The sequence below is a fragment of the Podarcis erhardii genome (genome assembly GCF_964252035.2).
Source record: "Podarcis erhardii genome assembly, chromosome: 7".
In the NCBI taxonomy this organism is placed as follows: domain Eukaryota; kingdom Metazoa; phylum Chordata; class Lepidosauria; order Squamata; family Lacertidae; genus Podarcis; species Podarcis erhardii.
Genome location: NC_138511.1, coordinates 74,470,706 through 74,486,828, shown reverse-complemented (window position 1 = coordinate 74,486,828; position 16,123 = coordinate 74,470,706). Strand labels below are relative to the sequence as shown.

General features: G+C 45.4%; 1 protein-coding gene across 2 annotated transcripts; it reads left to right on the top strand.

Moving 5' to 3' along the window:
• Positions 1-7,814: 7,814 nt before the first annotated feature.
• On the top strand, positions 7,815-16,028 carry LOC309345802 (IgGFc-binding protein-like). Of its 2 annotated transcripts, XM_081869201.1 has the most exons (4): positions 7,854-7,953; positions 11,870-12,376; positions 13,131-13,859; positions 14,442-16,028. In XM_081869201.1, the coding sequence occupies exons 1-4, from the start codon at positions 7,941-7,943 to the stop codon at positions 14,669-14,671; spliced, it is 1,479 nt and encodes a 492-aa protein (XP_081725327.1). In that variant the 5' UTR covers positions 7,854-7,940; the 3' UTR covers positions 14,672-16,028. The 2 variants fall into 2 exon arrangements, 1 of the variants encoding a protein (XP_081725327.1); XR_014158366.1 differs by lacking the exons at positions 13,131-13,859; positions 14,442-16,028 and adding an exon at positions 9,427-9,480 and having other exon boundaries at positions 7,815-7,953; positions 11,870-12,016.
• The last annotated feature ends 95 nt before the right edge of the window (positions 16,029-16,123 follow it).

Below are 16,123 nucleotides of genomic sequence, written 5' to 3'. Positions count from 1 at the left end.
CCATCTAAATCAGTATTGTCTACTCCATGGATGGGTAACCTCTGGCCCATGCACCAAATTTGGCCTAGCAGGAGTCCCAGTTTGGCCCATGAGTCCATTTCTCACAAACCATGCCCACCTGCCCCACACTTGCTGACATATGGGTTGTCGGGTGTGTGGCATGTACTGGCCTGGCTACAAAGCAACCATCTGGCCCAACTACACTCTAGTGGGTTCCCATCCTCCATGGGTGGGCGCTGGTGGGCTTACCCAGCAGCAGTGATAAGAAGAAGAAGAGGAGGAGGAGGAGGAGGAGTTTGGATTTGATATCCCGCTTTATCACTACCCGAAGGAGTCTCAAAGCGGCTAACATTCTCCTTTCCCTTCCTCCCCCACAACAAACACTCTGTGAGGTGAGTGGGGCTGAGAGACTTCAGAGAAGTGTGACTGGCCCAAAGTCACCCAGCAGCTGCATGTGGAGGAATGGAGACGCGAACCCGGTTCACCAGATTACGAGACTACCACTCTTAACCACAACACCTCACTGGATCATTAATCTTGATAAAGGTCATTAATCAGGATAGTCAAGGTTGTTTCACTTCCAAACCAGACTGGAGTGGTTCCAGACTATCTGCTTCCTTCAAGACCTTGCACCTGGATAGCCAGACCCTCTCAATCACTTTGCCAAGGAAGGGAATATAAGAGACAGGATGTTAGTTTGCTAAATCTCTGGATTTGGGGGGAAAGGCCTTTATAAGAGGAGCCATGTCTCCTCTTTCAAGGCAATGGTCATGACCTTCTCCTTTAATAAAGCATTGACCACTCTCTGGGCCCATCCTGTCAATCCTTTCCCACTATATTTTACCAGCCATGACAGAAAGCGATTAAGAGGGCCTGTTGATGGCCTGGCCACTACAAGTGTCCATTCTTAGGATGCAGCAATTTAAACCATACCCTCCAAGTGTCCTAGAAAAATGAGGACACCCCACTTTTTATTACAAGAGGATGGTAATCATTTTGGGTGCTGTGACCTCGTGTAATTTCATAGCTCAAGTCTCTCCCCCCCCCCAAAAAATACAGGGTTTTTTGGAGCCGCAATCTTGCATGACACACCCAAACACACGCTTTTGGGCACCGTGCCCAAAAAGGGGGGGTGTCTGTGGCACAAAATTGCGGCAACCAAAATGTTTGTTGAGCTCTCACAATAAAAAAACAGGAAGGTGGCATCCCAGATTTTGGCTTCAAAGTGTTGGAGGGTATCCTGAAACTGATGCCAAGGTGTAATTCAATATTGCTTCAGGAAGCTCCACCCAGCCTGATTCAACTGTGGCATCAAAATCAGCATTGATCTGAGCGATTTCCTCCTCCAAATGATTTTCAGATGTTTTGCAACTAGCTACGGAGTGGTCCTTTGTTAAAAATGGAATATTGGCCTAGACCAGCCAGTTTAACACTCTGAACTGCTCAGTTACAATTGCAAACATCTCTGCCTACTGGCCATGCTGGTTGGGAACAATAGGACAGTATCAGAGAAGCTCAGGTGCTGACAGGAGGAGGAGAAGCAGGCACAGGGAGAGGACATTTAACAGCAGAAAGCAGAGAGGAGGGGGAGAGCAGCTGTAATCTGAGCTCTGACCAAAGGGACAGACAGATGTGTTAGAACTACGATAGTGGGCAAGATGTTGGAATGCAGGAAATATGCTCTGCCAAATCACGTAGGATTTCAAAAGTGGCAGAGATGCATGAAAGATACCGGAAGAGAAGGTGGGGGCTTCCATGCTGGGGAAGGAGCTCAGTCCGGACAACTCCATCTTCTGGGGAGGATGGATGAGTAGAGGAGCTCCATCTTAGTTTGTTGTTTTAGCAATAAATCTGAAATAATAAACAGTCAGAGTTGTCTTGCGTTTGTGGGAGAGACCAATCCATAACAATGATGTGAGGTAGTCTGTGGCCTCAGGATAAAATTTTGGGGATGGCAGGCAGGGACTGGTAGGGTGAGGTGGGGTCAGTGATGACATGGTTGGTGAGTAAAATGAGACATGAAAGTAATATAAAGAAATGGGAAGGCCAAACAAAATATCTAAGGAAGACAATAGGTAGGACAAGAGTTTAGAGTTCAAAAAGTGAAATTCCAGACACAAAAGTTGTCGAGCTTTTTTCTTACTGCTTCCAACTGCAAGCTTGTAAAGGGCTTGTAATTCTGCAACATCTTGAGGGTACCAGCTTGATGGAAGGCTAAACCACAGCTTTGGCCTTCAGGGGCAGCAACGTGGGGAATCCTCGCTCAACACAACTGGAAATGTGGCTGAGATGAGTTAGACCTGCTTCCCATTCTCTGAGTTCCATCCCTTTCTGGTGTTACCTGGCCAGGCAGAGGTGGGGGGAAAGCAAAAATCACTGGCATCTATTCTTCTGCCCCCCCCACCTTACCAGGATTCTGGTAGAGCTGAGATTTGTATGAATTTAAAGGTTTATATAAATTTAAAGGATCCGCCCAAATCCCTGGCTGCTGGACTTTAATCTCTACATGATAAATTGCAGTTTCTTAATATAACAGCACAGACAGATCGTGAAGCTGAGGCTCCAATACTTTGGCCACCTTCTGAGAAGAGAAGACTCCCTGGAAAAGACCTTGATGTTGGGAAAGATGGAGGGCACAAGGAGAAGGGGACGACAGAGGACGAGATGGTTGGACAGTGCTCTCGAAGCTACCAGCATGAGTTTGACCAAACTGCGGGAGGCAGTGGAAGACAGGAGTGCCTGGCGTGCTCTGGTCCATGGGGTCACGAAGAGTCGGACACGACTAAACGACTAAACAACAACAACAATATAACAGCAGTTTTCTGAAATCATTACCACATCCTGGATGAATTCCTCTTAAACTTGCCTCATCTCCTTTAGCTATTCCCTAAAACGGTATCAAACATTTAAAAAGGAAAAAGAAGCAACAATTGCAGAGCCTCTGTGCTGAAATAAGTAATTTCTCATTAAAATGGAAATTCTATTTTAAGCGCAATGACCTAGGGTTAACCTAGGGTATTGGAAATCCTATTAGACTGCAGAAATCCCTATTAGTTCATTTCAATTTTCCTGGCTCTTGATGGACAAAGGACGCAGATCCGGATCTCGTTTTCTACCAAAAGCTTTACAGAATTGTAGAACTGTAGCGTTGGAAGATACACCAAGGGTCATCTAGTCCAGCCCCCTGCTAGGCAGTAATATCACCCATATCCATAGGATGCACAGGCAAAGCAAGGAGCACTGGTGCAGCAGGTGCAGGACCTGGCTAGGTGAGTGGAGGCACTGATCCAACAGCTGACATGCCCCCTGCATTCCTGTTAGAAATGAGTGGGGCAAATGGGGCTTTAGCAGGGAGGCAGCTTTGGATTGAGCAAACAAAGGGGGTTGGGGTTGAGTTCATGACGACACTGGGATTTCCATGCCCCAGGCATGGAGGTGGCCATGCTGGCTGAGAATCAGACTGGGCACCCGTCATCTCCTCAGTGGGCAGAGGCCAATGCCATACCCTCTAAGGTTTCTGTGATGAAAATAAGGACGTCTCATTCCACAATGATAATTTTCCTGTTTATACCCTGCTCATCTGACTGGGTTGCCCCAGACACTCTGGGCAGCTTCCAACATATATAAAAGCATAATAAAACATCAAACTTTAAAAAAACAAACAGAAAACCCCTCTTCCCTCTACAGGATCGCCTTCAGTTGGCTCGGGGGTCTCATAACTCCATAACCTCCAGCATCTCTCAAATGAAAATAGGAACATCCTAAGGAAAATGATCAAATCAGAAATCAGGACGGCTTCTCTAAATCAGGAACCACCCTGGAAAGCAGGGACATTTGGAGGGTCTGTGATGCAGATGAAGGCTCTGGAGGCAGAACAGGCTGGACTGGCAAACAGCTACAGCTCTCTTGCTTAATGAAAAACAGGAGCAGAAATTACAGCTTAGCCCAAGTTGCCTAAGGGAGTGGTGTTGCAGTCCGACACGGCCGCAGCGAGTCAGGGTGGCCTCTTGACTTCAGCACAGACTCCTCTACCGGCCATGCTGGCTGCTGGGGCTTGTCCGTGGTTGTAGCTCATAGCAGGTGAGCCAGAGGGCAGGGTTTTGGAAGATGACCAGAAGGAAACAAGATCCACTCTCTGGTTATACAAGCCCAGGCCTCAGTTGTCGCTGGATTCCAGAGGGGCTGGTCGATTCAGGAAACACACCCAATGCCTATGCTGAAGCCTGCTAACATCTTTAATCAACAAAGCTGTGACCTGTTGAAATCCTGTCTAGTTGCCCTGTGGCTATGGCATCTTTATCATGCCTTCACCAAGGGGCATAGTTAGCTGATCCAGCACTCAGAATCTGCCTGGTGGATGCAAGCCCCAGGCTGTCATTTCGGGAAGAGCCACCGCGTCACTCCCAGGAGAGGCACATGGCTCAGGTGCACTGCAGGCCAGGCCCCGCGGCAAGTGCCGCCCCCTGCAGTGTGCCATTTTGTTACCCCCTTAGGGATAACACCTGGGGCAGACCACACACCCCTTCCTACGCCCCTACCTCCACCCCACTGCATGTGGCTCCCCTGTACCCAGACCCACAGGTAGAGACTGCCTTTCATAAATAGGGACATGTACTGGGGAGGGAGAGGGAAAATCATTTGAATTTCACTTACTGATTTGAACAAAACATCCAACTCTTGGCTGTGGGTCTCTGGTCTAATAATGCATTTCAGCAGGCCCTTCCAATGAATACCACAATTTCTGCAAATTGGACCACAATGTCTCAAGTTTCGACATCTCATTCCAAAGAAATGTACAGTCCCTAAAACTGCACCAGGCCCCTGGGGCATGAGGACATAGGGAGGTGCCTTATACCAAATAAAACCGTTGCCCCATCTGGCTCGCTATTGTCTGCCCCGACACTTCTCCACAGTTTCAGTCAGTGGATGCCCCCAATCTCACCTGGAGTTGCTAAAGATTGAACCTGAGACCATCTGCATTCAGCCATGGGCCTTCCTCATCAGTATTGCAATAGTTAGGTTGTGAAATGAGTAACTGCTCCGAAAAGAACACAATGCACTGGAGTTGACACTTGACGGGCAACCTACCTTTTGACTCAATTTGGAATCTGATTAGCCAATTACATGCATCTCTGCTGAATGCTCAGAAACAGGCCAGGTATCTCCCCCCACACCACCCCATATCACCCCATCATTTTCAACCAGCCTCCACATCCCTACCCCCAAGATTTGGACAAGTAATTTTTAAGGCTTTGGGGATGTGCAGGGAAATCTGGTCAAGTCCCTGGAGATTTGACAAGAAGCTCTGCAATCAGAAGACTCAGGTGAGCAAGGTCCAAGAAATGGGTCAGCCTAAATGACTGACATCTTGTAAGCCCTCTTCCTAACACTTTCTCAATCTGCCTTATGGCTATGCCAAAATGCTCTGCCCCAAGGCTTGACATTAGATGGAAAATCAATGGTTATACTATTAGAACTTAAGGGCAGAGCTTTAAATACCTTCACGTAGGATAATGCCACAACAATGGGGAACTGTAATGGCCACAAGGGGCAGGCAGAATATTTCGCTACCTCTTGTACTTTCACAGTTTCTCTAAACCAGAGTTAGGATCTTCAAGCATTAGGGGGGTGTCACCCTGCAGGCCTCTCTATCTGGCATGGGGGCTCTCCCCAAGCCCACCCCTCCCCGGCATTGATTCACACCTTTCCATGTCAGAGGGTATGTTCGTCTTGAGTGTTTTGACTGGAATCTGTCCTTAGTGCTCTTGGTGGATGTCACAATATGGCTGCTCTGTGGTTCATGGCATAACACAAAATGGCTCACTTACCTGTTACAGCTCTGACTTCAGAAGAAGAGAGTTTGGATTTGATATTCCGCCTTTCACTCCCTTTAAGGAGTCTCAAAGCGGCTAACATTCTCCTTTCCCTTCCTCCCCCACAACAAACACTCTGTGGGGTGAGTGGGGCTGAGAGACTTCTAAGAAGTGTGACTGGCCCAAGGTCACCCAGCAGCTGCATGTGGAGGAGCGGAGAAGCGAACCCGGTTCCCCAGATTACGTGACTACTGCTCTTAACCACTACACCACACTGGCTCTCACACTGACTTCACCCATGGGTTAAAAACACCCAGGGTGGCTTACAACAATTAAAGCACAACATTAAAAACAGTTTTAAACAACTTTAAATTACAGAAATAAGGTGGGTTCTAAAAATATTTATCTGAAGAAGTGTGCATGCACACGAAAGCTCATACCAAGAACTGACTTAGTTGGTCTTTAAGGTGCTACTGGAAGGAATTTTTTTGTTCTAAAAATATTATTATTACAATTTATTGAATTTATATACTCCCCTATACCTGGGGGTCTCAGGGCAGTTCACAGAATAAAATCAAGATATAAAACCACAAAATACATAATAAAAACAAAAACAACAACTCAATAGCCCCCTGCCCCCCATTTTTTTTAAAAAAGGGCATAGGATGTAAATCAGATAAACCAAAGGCCTGGTTTAAAAGGAAATTTCTTTCCTGATGCCTAAAGGTGTATAATGAACTTCCCTGGGGAGAGCATTCTACAGACGGGGAGCCACTGCAGAGAAAGCCTGTTCTCGTGTTGCCACCCTCCAGACTTCTCAAAGAGGAGGCATACAAAGAAGGCCTCAGAAGATGATCTCAGGGTCTGGATAGGCAGTGGCAGAGCTAGCTGCTCGGGCACCCAGAGCGGCACTCAGGGGCAGGAGTATCCACCCAGGGGGCGGGGCAATCCACCCAGGGGGTGATTGGTGCATGGCAATCCGCCAAGGGTGGATTTTGTCACCCCTCTCTGGGATGACAACTGGGGAGGACCACCCCCTGCCCCCTTTCTATGCCCCTGCTCATATGGAAAGAGGCAGTCCTTGAGGTATTGTGGTGTTGGGAGTCATTCTGCAAAGAAACAGTAAAGATGTTTGTACCTTTAAGAACTGTTTCTGTGAGCTTTGGGCAGATTGGGTACAGCTGGTCATGACTACAAAAGGAGGAAAAGTTGCAGTTTGAACTTTGCCTGCAAGGAAAAACACCCACCAGCTTTGTTGTTTCTTGTTTTGTAATAAAACCTTTATTTGGTTTGGTTTTACACCGGTCTCGTGGTGTCATAGTTTCTGTCATCTGCCACCAGAGGAAAAACCCCCTCCAACGTGTGGAGTCAAGTATCAAAAGTTGAGGTAAGGAGGTATGTCTTTAGCATTTGCCAAGGGCTGTATAATGAAGGTGCCAGATGTACTTTTGAGGGAGGGGATTTCCACAACTTAGCAGCTGCCCCAGAGAAGGCCCTCTCCTGGCTCACCATACCCCAAACTTCTGAGGAGAGTGGGACAACCCAGAGGGCCCCATCTGCTGACCATAGCACCTGTGTGCTCCACCTGTAGGAAAGGAGGTGGCCTTTTAGGTATTTGGGCTCTGAGTCTTTTAAAGCCCTTGAATTGGGCCTGGAAATGAACTGCCAACCAGCCCAGCTGTTTTAAAACAGGGCTTATGTGAGATTGGCCAATAAACCTCTCCTGCTACTGCAGGATTATGCTTATCTAACTCTTACTTCGAGTCATACCTACACCACAAAATGTTCTCTTTCCATTGCTACTAATAATTTTGCCTTTTTAGAAATAAAAAACACATTTTGTACATCATAGCTATGCAAGCTGCAAAGTTCTATGTGGCAATTTGAACGCTTGTGAAGTTCTGGAGAAAGAAAGTAGTTCCTTATTTACTAAATTCTAGGAGAAAGCAGATTGTTTCTTATTTACATTGGCTGGATTATAGATTTTGCACAGTGTCATATTAGGGCTGTCAGTTAGCAGGATTTCCTGTTTAGAACTATCAGTTATAAAGTCTTATGACACTGGCTGAGCCATTAAAGGATAAGCTACTATAGAAGCCCAGCTCCTGTGAATGCTGAACTAGTGAGATGCGTTCAGTAGGTGAGTGAGATCACTTCCTTTCTTTGCTGAGTTAGTGTTGCTTTGATGTTGGGTGAGGTAAACAACCTGCATGCCTGGTGCTCCTTGGCCCGCAGAAGAGCCATTTGGAATGGGTTTTTTTTTTGTAAGATTTACATGCCACTTGGTAGGAAGATAAAAGTTCAAACCTCAGAACTATACAGCCGGTGGAAGTGACTGGAGAGCTTTGCCAACCTGGTGCCCTCCAGATGTTTTGGACTACAACCACAGCTGGGACTAATGGCAGCAGTAGTTCAAAGCATCTAGAGGACACCATGTTGGCAAAGAATGAGTTAAGGTGTGATCAACTTTTGGAGTTCTAAAGCACAACACGACAAAGCCCTTTCCGAGCATGAAGAGGAGAGGGTGTTGTGGGCAGGACACTCCCACATTCGCGGGGGGCTTCCCTCGCCCCCCGCGAGAGTTGGGGAATCCCTGGGCGTGCCTGCAACCCAGCCCGCCAATCGGCGGGCGAGGGGAGGCGCGGCCTGGGCTACTTAAGGCCAGGCACGCCCAGGGACCGCCCTCTTTTCCCCTCGCCCAGCAGCTGAGCGGTTGTTTTTTTTCCCTCCCTTCCGTGTTCTTGCAGCGAGAAGCGACCACGTGGACCTTGAGGAAGATTTCTGAGAAAGGGAAGTCTTGCCTTCTTTCGCCTTCTAATTTCCCCCTTTTTTCTTACCTGATTGTTCCTAGCTTCGTTTCTGTTTCTGAAGCCTTTTGCTTTACAGCAATAGAGCCCCTGTGGGTGCGCGTGCTGCACTTCTCCGACCTCAAGGCAGTCACTCTGTGTGTGCGTGCGTGCTGTGCTGTGCTGCTCTTCTCTGGATTTAAATTAATTAAACTGTGTCTGTGTGCTGCTCTGCTCTGGTTTTATATCATTTACTCTGTGTCTGTGTGCTGCTTCATTCTCTTACACCTGCTTTTTCTTTTCTTTTAGCTTTAGGCTTTTTTTGGCCTTTAAGTTTAAAAAACAGAATTGTTGAGCAAAATAAATTAATCAGTTCGTATTCCACTGTGTATGTTGACGTTTTACTAGTCTTCTTAAGCATATTTAGCAGAGCAGCTTCTAGCATTCTGAATGCTGATAACTTTTTGACAACAATCATTTGAAGGAACCTGAGCTGAACTGTCAACTCGATGGGAACTGACTAACTTTGTTTTGTAAAGGGATGAGCAAAAAGTGGAATTAATTCCTTGTGAAACATCTTGAACTAGCCAAAAGAGCTTTTTGTATAACCGTAGTTGTAGCTGTTTGAAAGAAATGGAGTTAGAATGATTACAATTTGTTGAGCTAGGTAAAAGGAGCTGTGGGAGCCAGAATTCATATGTCGTCTTGCAGGCTCTAGAAGGTATGTTGTAGATGTTCAAGGAGCAAATGATCAGAGTGCCGGGGGAAGGGGAAACTTATATTAAATCTGCAGATTACCTGAACCACTTTCTTCTGCTGTTTTGTAGTCATGGCAAAGAGGCTGCTGCTGCTGCTTTGGAACTAGCTAGTGCTCCTATATGGTGAGTTTGGTACTAACCAGCAACTGGCAGGTTGACCCTACAAGGGAGATTTTTCTTGTACTGTTGTCTCTGTGGGGCAGTTGCAGATGCTGACAGAACAGGGACTTACTCACAGCCTGGTGCATTTTTCATTGACTGAAAAATCTACTCCATGACTGTGGCTATCTGGCACAGAGCCTAGTGTAAGGTTAGCAGATTTTTTTCAATGAATCGGGGGACACTTATCAACTTCAATGGATTTTGTATGGAGACTGATTTGTCAATCTGGGGACTGTCCCCAGGAAACGGGGACGTCTGGTAACCTTAGACTGTTGGCCGAGTTACCACATGCCCAGTCCCTACCATGGTGGGGAACCTATGTCCCAATGTTGTCCCATCAGTCCCAGCCAGCACTGCCAATGGTCAGGAACAACAGTGCCAAGTAAAGGGGGCCAAGAGGGGTGCCCCCCAAAAAAGTTCAGCAAAGGGCCTGGGACCCCTCAAAGTTCCATGTATCCACAGCATACATCAGCATGCTCCATGACATCAGCATGCACTGTGGCATGTGACACAGGACAAGCATGCGGCAGGGCATGCTGACGTCATGCGCATCTGCCATGGGGCATGCTGATGTTGTTTGCACATGTCGCATGGTGTGCTGACATTGCACAGCCTGTGGCTCATCTTGGGCAAATTGCCACATCTGTTTCTCTTTTCCTTGGCCTCTGAATTTGCTGAGGTCAAAACAGGTATGAGGTGAACAGCAGCAGCTTCAGTTCCTGGGGAGCTGCCCTGGTCTGGCTGTTGCTCTGCAGCTTACCTGGGGCACCTTGCTCACCTGCCTGTCTGGGGCACTTGTTCACTCACTGAGCTCCTGCCTGCCTTTGCCCTGTCTCCCTCTTCCTCCAACACTGCTGTCCCATCATCATGCTGCAGTTTGTAGCACCACCTGTGGGTAGATACACAAACAGCAGCATGACAACTTCCTTACATTTTATTATTTAGTAAATATCAACCTGCTCTTTAAACACAGGTTTGCTAATTAAGAAGATCCCAGAAAATTAAGTACACCCCCTGCCCCAGAATGCTTTGGTGACAGCAGTCACCAAATTAAAAGACACCTGCTTCCTGGAAGAAAAGCAATGACAAACCTAGACAGCATCTTAAAAAGCAGAGACATCACCTTGCCGACAAAGGTCCACATAGTTAAAGCTATGGTTTTCCCAGTAGTGATGTATGGAAGTAAGAGCTGGACCATAAAGAAGGCTGATCGCTGAAGAATTGATGCTTTTGAATTACGGTGCTGGAGGAGACTCTTGAGAGTCCCATGGACTGCAAGAAGATCCAACCTCTCCATTCGTGAAGCTGAGGCTCCAATACTTTGGCCACATCATGAGAAGAGAAGACTCCCTGGAAAAGACCTCGATGTTGGGAAAGATGGAGGGCATAAGGAGAAGGGGACGACAGAGGACGAGATGGTTGGACAGTGCTCTCGAAGCTACCAGCATGAGTTTGACCAAGCTGGGGAGGCAGTGGAAGACAGGAGTGCCTGGCGTGCTCTGATCCATGTGGTCACAAAGAGTTGGACATGACTAAACGACTAAACAACAACATATTTTAAAACCTCATTTTTTCAATAAAACAATAGTCTCTTTGCCAAATATTAATCAGCCATGTTTCCAATTCATGTCACTCTCATTTTTTCCGATGTGTGACATAAAGTTATATGAACTGCTGTTTATTATAAAATGTCTAGATGTGAAGGATGAGGCTTGTTTGGTATCCAAAAGATGCCTAACTAGGAAGGAGAGAGCATCACATCTTATGGCTAAATTTGGCTTTAAAATTAACATAGAAACAAAAACTATAAATACTGGCTTCCTAACAGTGAATGAGTGTTCAAAGTTTTTAAATGGTGCCACGAAAGCCACGAAAAGTTTGTCATTTTCTTCTTCTGTGAAATAGCTTCTGGAAAAATCTTATTCTGTTGTCCAAGTGCGATGGGGGAAAGATTATTTTGAATTCTGCTGGCAAGAGTGTCAGACAACTGAAACTTAGAATCATAGAATTGTAGAGCTATAAGATATATTGAGGGTAATTATGGGGGTTGGGTGGTATAGAAAGGAGTGGCATGTAGATAATCATATCTTGGTGGATTATTTCTAGGAATTGTCAGATGCTCTTCTGTTTACTTTTAGGTTTACACATGATAAGGGAAGATGGCAGAGGTTTATAGTGAAAGGAAGGAACATGTTTACCAGATGCTCTTTCAATTCAGCTTGCTTAGAACAAGAGGGATTAGATAGTGAAGTTTCTCTTCAGGCCTCTCAAGACCACAAACAAAACTTCTTAGAGCACAGCTTTGAGATGTCTGCACTTGTCTGATTATCCATTTCAATCTGCCTTTCAGGGTATTGTGGAGCAAGTACCGGTACCTGTGGGAGAGAATTTGTCACAGCCTTCCTGAAGAACTACTTGCCAAGCCAGCACAATGTTTCATTTGAGCTGCTTATCACTGGATATCAACCTGCCACCACCGTCACAGTCACAGTGAACAAGTCTACATTCCAGAAAATGGTTTCTGTCAATGAGAAAGAGACCGTGTCTGTTGTGGTCCCAGCCTCCTCAGAGATGAGGGGGAGCAACATTTTTTATCAGACTGTGTGGATTCAAGCTGACAAAGACCTCTCTGTCTTTTCCATCAATTACAAGGCCGTCACAAGTGCTGCCACAGTTGTGTACCCAGTCCAACAGCTGGGCACATTGTATTATGTGGTAACCCCAGCAAGCAATCACATGCCTCACAATTTCAAAGAATTTGCAGTTGTAGCCCATAAATCTCCCACTCGAGTCACTATTCACCTGAAAGGGGCTGTGACATTCAAAGGGAAGGGTTATCCTGCAGGAAGCAAGCTTGGTTTTTTTTTTTAAATAATATTTATTAAAATTTTAAAGGTTACAAAAAACAAAAATAAAAACACCATATTAAACAAAAACAAAACAACACATCACAATAAGGAAGAAAGAAAACAAAAAACAAAAACCCACAACTAATCTTCCCATAACTTATCTTTCATTTGCTTGTTTCCTTGACCTCCTCACACCTCCCTTTTTTGTATTCTAATTCGGTTAACTATTTCAGCAAATCCTTTCCATCTTTTCCAATTTTTGTTCTGTAATTTCTCTTAATATGATATAACTTTACTTTCCCTCCTTTCACCAATTAACAGTCTATTTTTTTCCTAAACCCTTATAACATTTCTGCTAAAACCACATAACTTCATTCCAACATCCTTCTAACATTCATTAATTTTACAATGTTTCTGTAAATAGTCTTTAAATTTCTTCCAATCTTCCTCCACCGACCCTTCTCCCTGGTCTCGGATTCTGTCAGTCATTTCCGCCAGTTCCATGTAGTCCATCACCTTCATCTGCCATTCCAGTACTTTGCAATAAGTATTCTTGCTGCTGTTGTAGCATACATAAAGTTCTATCCTTCTTTGACACCAATTGGCCGACCATGCCCAGGAGAAAGGCCTCTGGTTTCTTCAGAAAGGTATATTTAAATACCTTTTTCATTTCATTATAGATCATCTCCCAGAAAGTCTTAATCCTTGGGCATGTCCACCAAAGGTGAAAGAATGTACCTTCGATCTCAGGAAGCAAGCTTGTTGTTGACCTCAAAGCCTTCCAAGTAATCCAGCTTCAAAGCTCATTTGATCTATCAGGCACCAAGGTTGAATCAATTGTGTCTGTGGCTGTTTTGAGTGGGCACAGCTGCGCCATGCAATTCACAACTTGCGACCATGTTGTTGAGCAGCTCTTGCCTGTTTCCAGCTGGGGTACCAACTTCATAGTTCCCATCCCCCTCGCCTTCCAAACCAAATTTGACATTGTGTATGTCATTGCTTCCCAAAATACCTTGATCAAATACCATTCTGGGAGCACTCAGGGTTCCCGTCAGGCAAATGCTGGGCAAGTCATCCAGTTCAAAATGCAACCCTCTCAGCCACTTTACTTCTCTGCCGATGCAGGAATCCAGGTCCTTTTCTTCTATACTGGTGCAAAAAACCAAAACGTCATGCATGAATCATTCCTCATCAATATTCCAGCCTTAACCAGCTATTGCACATCATATCGTATTGGTGGGATAAGACGGTTTGCAAACTTTGCTGTGGTCAAAGCCAAAACCTCGGTTTCCAGTCGGATCAGATTAGAGAAGAAAGTCTTTACAAACACTGAGTGGAGACCAATTCCTGGAACAGAATATTCTTTTCAGCTCAGTTTGGGCAGAAATGCTAATGCTGTCTCTGTAGAGCATCCCAGTACTCCTTTTGGACTCTTGATCTTTGGAGTCTCACCTTTCATTGGCATTGGTTCCACAGCCCTTTGCTCCTGTAGTAAGTATCCCAATCTGTGCATAATATATGGCTGGGGAGGGCGGCGTATGAATAAAATTTATTATTATTAGTCTTCTGTGCTACTAGACTGTATGGTTAAAGTAAGCTACATCTTATTTAAATATCCCTATATCCTGTGGTTTCTCCCACTCCCAATATTTCCACCTTTTTGCCTTCCAGCACTGCATGCCAGCTTTTAAGATTACTGTAGCATGAAGACTCCCTGGAAAAGACTCTGATGTTGGGAAAGATGGAGGGCACAAGGAGAAGGGGACGACAGAGGACAGGATGGTTGGATAGTGTTCTCGAAGCTACCAGCAAGAGTTTGTCCAAACTGCGGGAGGCAGTGGAAGACAGAACTGCCTGGCGTGCTCTGGTCCATGGGGTCACGAAGAGTTGGACACGACTAAACAACTAAACAACAACAGCATCGCCCATTGTCAAACAAAGTGGCTGCTTCTGGGCAGTAACTGAAGGCCATTTTATCTGTTGTTAAATTCTTGCTATTCTTCTCCTCCTCAAAGCCTTGCCATGCCCTCAGAATAGCCACTATGAGTTTTGTGGCAGTGCCTGCCCTGCCAGTTGTGCCGATCGCAATGCTCCCTCTGCCTGAGAACAGCCATGTGTGGAAACCTGCCAGTGCAATGATGGCTACATCCTCAGCGTTGAGAAGTGTGTGCCTGTCGGGAGCTGTGGCTGCACCTATAATGGGCTCTATTACAAACCCGGAGAGGAGTTCTGGGCTGATGAGACCTATGGTTCCCACTGCACATGCGATCCACCCTGGGCAGAGTGGTTTGCAAACAAGCTAACTGCAGTCAGTGAACAATGTACTGTGGTCAGTGGGGTCCGGGGCTGTCAACCTGTAAGCACCCCTACTTGCTCAGCAGCCGGGGGCCCTCACTATGCACCCTAGGCTATGAAATGTGCAATTCTCTTTGGTCATTATCTTAGCTCCATTGATCTAGGATTCAGAGCTGAACATTTGTTCCGAATTTTATATATGTATGGTGTTCTGATTGTTTTATTTCATGCCACCATGATTTTTGTGTGTGAGAGTTGGTGGTGCAGAAACATTGTGCTAAACAAAAAAGCAAACAAACAAATCAATCCATCAATAATTTCCTTGTTATTTGATGAGATTTGCATACCACTTCCCTGACAAAAAAACTTGTAAGCATATTGTTTGCTTGTTTATAAGATTTCTTTGCTGGCGTCCACCATAAGGTCCCGGGTCGGGTTACAAAAATAGAATATAGAGCTGTAAAGATAGATAGAACCATTGCAATTATTAAATGAGTAAAGCTGTTCCAAAGGGAAGAGAACAGTGTAAAGTTAGCAAGAGAGGTGGGCCCCACCAAACAATGCTTTATTGCATAAAGCAATAAATAATATAAATAAAGAAACATAAAAATATACATATAGGTATATAACACTCTGACTTTCCCAAAGTAACCAGCACATATACAGAGACATACAACAATGCATATTGCTATATCAAAATGCTTATGTATTAATAAAACAGAGGATCCATCTGTAAATCCCCCAAATACCATTTGTCGCCTTCATCCATTTCTTCCCCTGTGCTCATAGTTTCCTTTAATTTCCTTACAACTTGTTTTGTTACGATAAAAGGAGATCATTATTTGCCAGCTATCCTGTTCCCTCAGGGCACCATCTGCTTCCACTCCCCTTCTTGCAAACAATGATGAGCGAATGTTGGCTTTTCAGGCTCTAATGGTCCACGCAGGCCTCAGACTCCTAATCTGGGCACAGTCCAGGGCGATCCTGAACCTCCTTTTACACAAACACATGAAATTTGGCTTCCCCATTTGTTTGTTCAACTTGGCAACCAGCTCACTGGAATCTGCTGGTTTGGAGTGGGATGTTCAGTTTTCAGACCTATGTCCTGCGGTTTCTGGTAAGCCTTTGGGGTCTTGCTCATTGCACCAGATTTGCTAACTATGTCACTGCTCTGACACCCAATAAATAATTTATCTTCTGTCGTTGGCTTAGATGTGGTGAATTGTGAGCAGGTTGGTTTGGGGGATGCCAGAATATGTTATCATTTCTTCCTATTAATCACCAGTGGCTTTCCCATGGCCAAAACATTTCACAACCAAAGACATGACTGCAGTCTCATCAGGAAAAGGGCTGGTCCAGGAATCTCAGGTCCCAAGTTGGTTGTTATCTTCACAGCCCATTTTAATTTAAATAAATTCTGGTCAAAAAAAAGAAAGAAAAAAAGAATCCATCAACCCTCA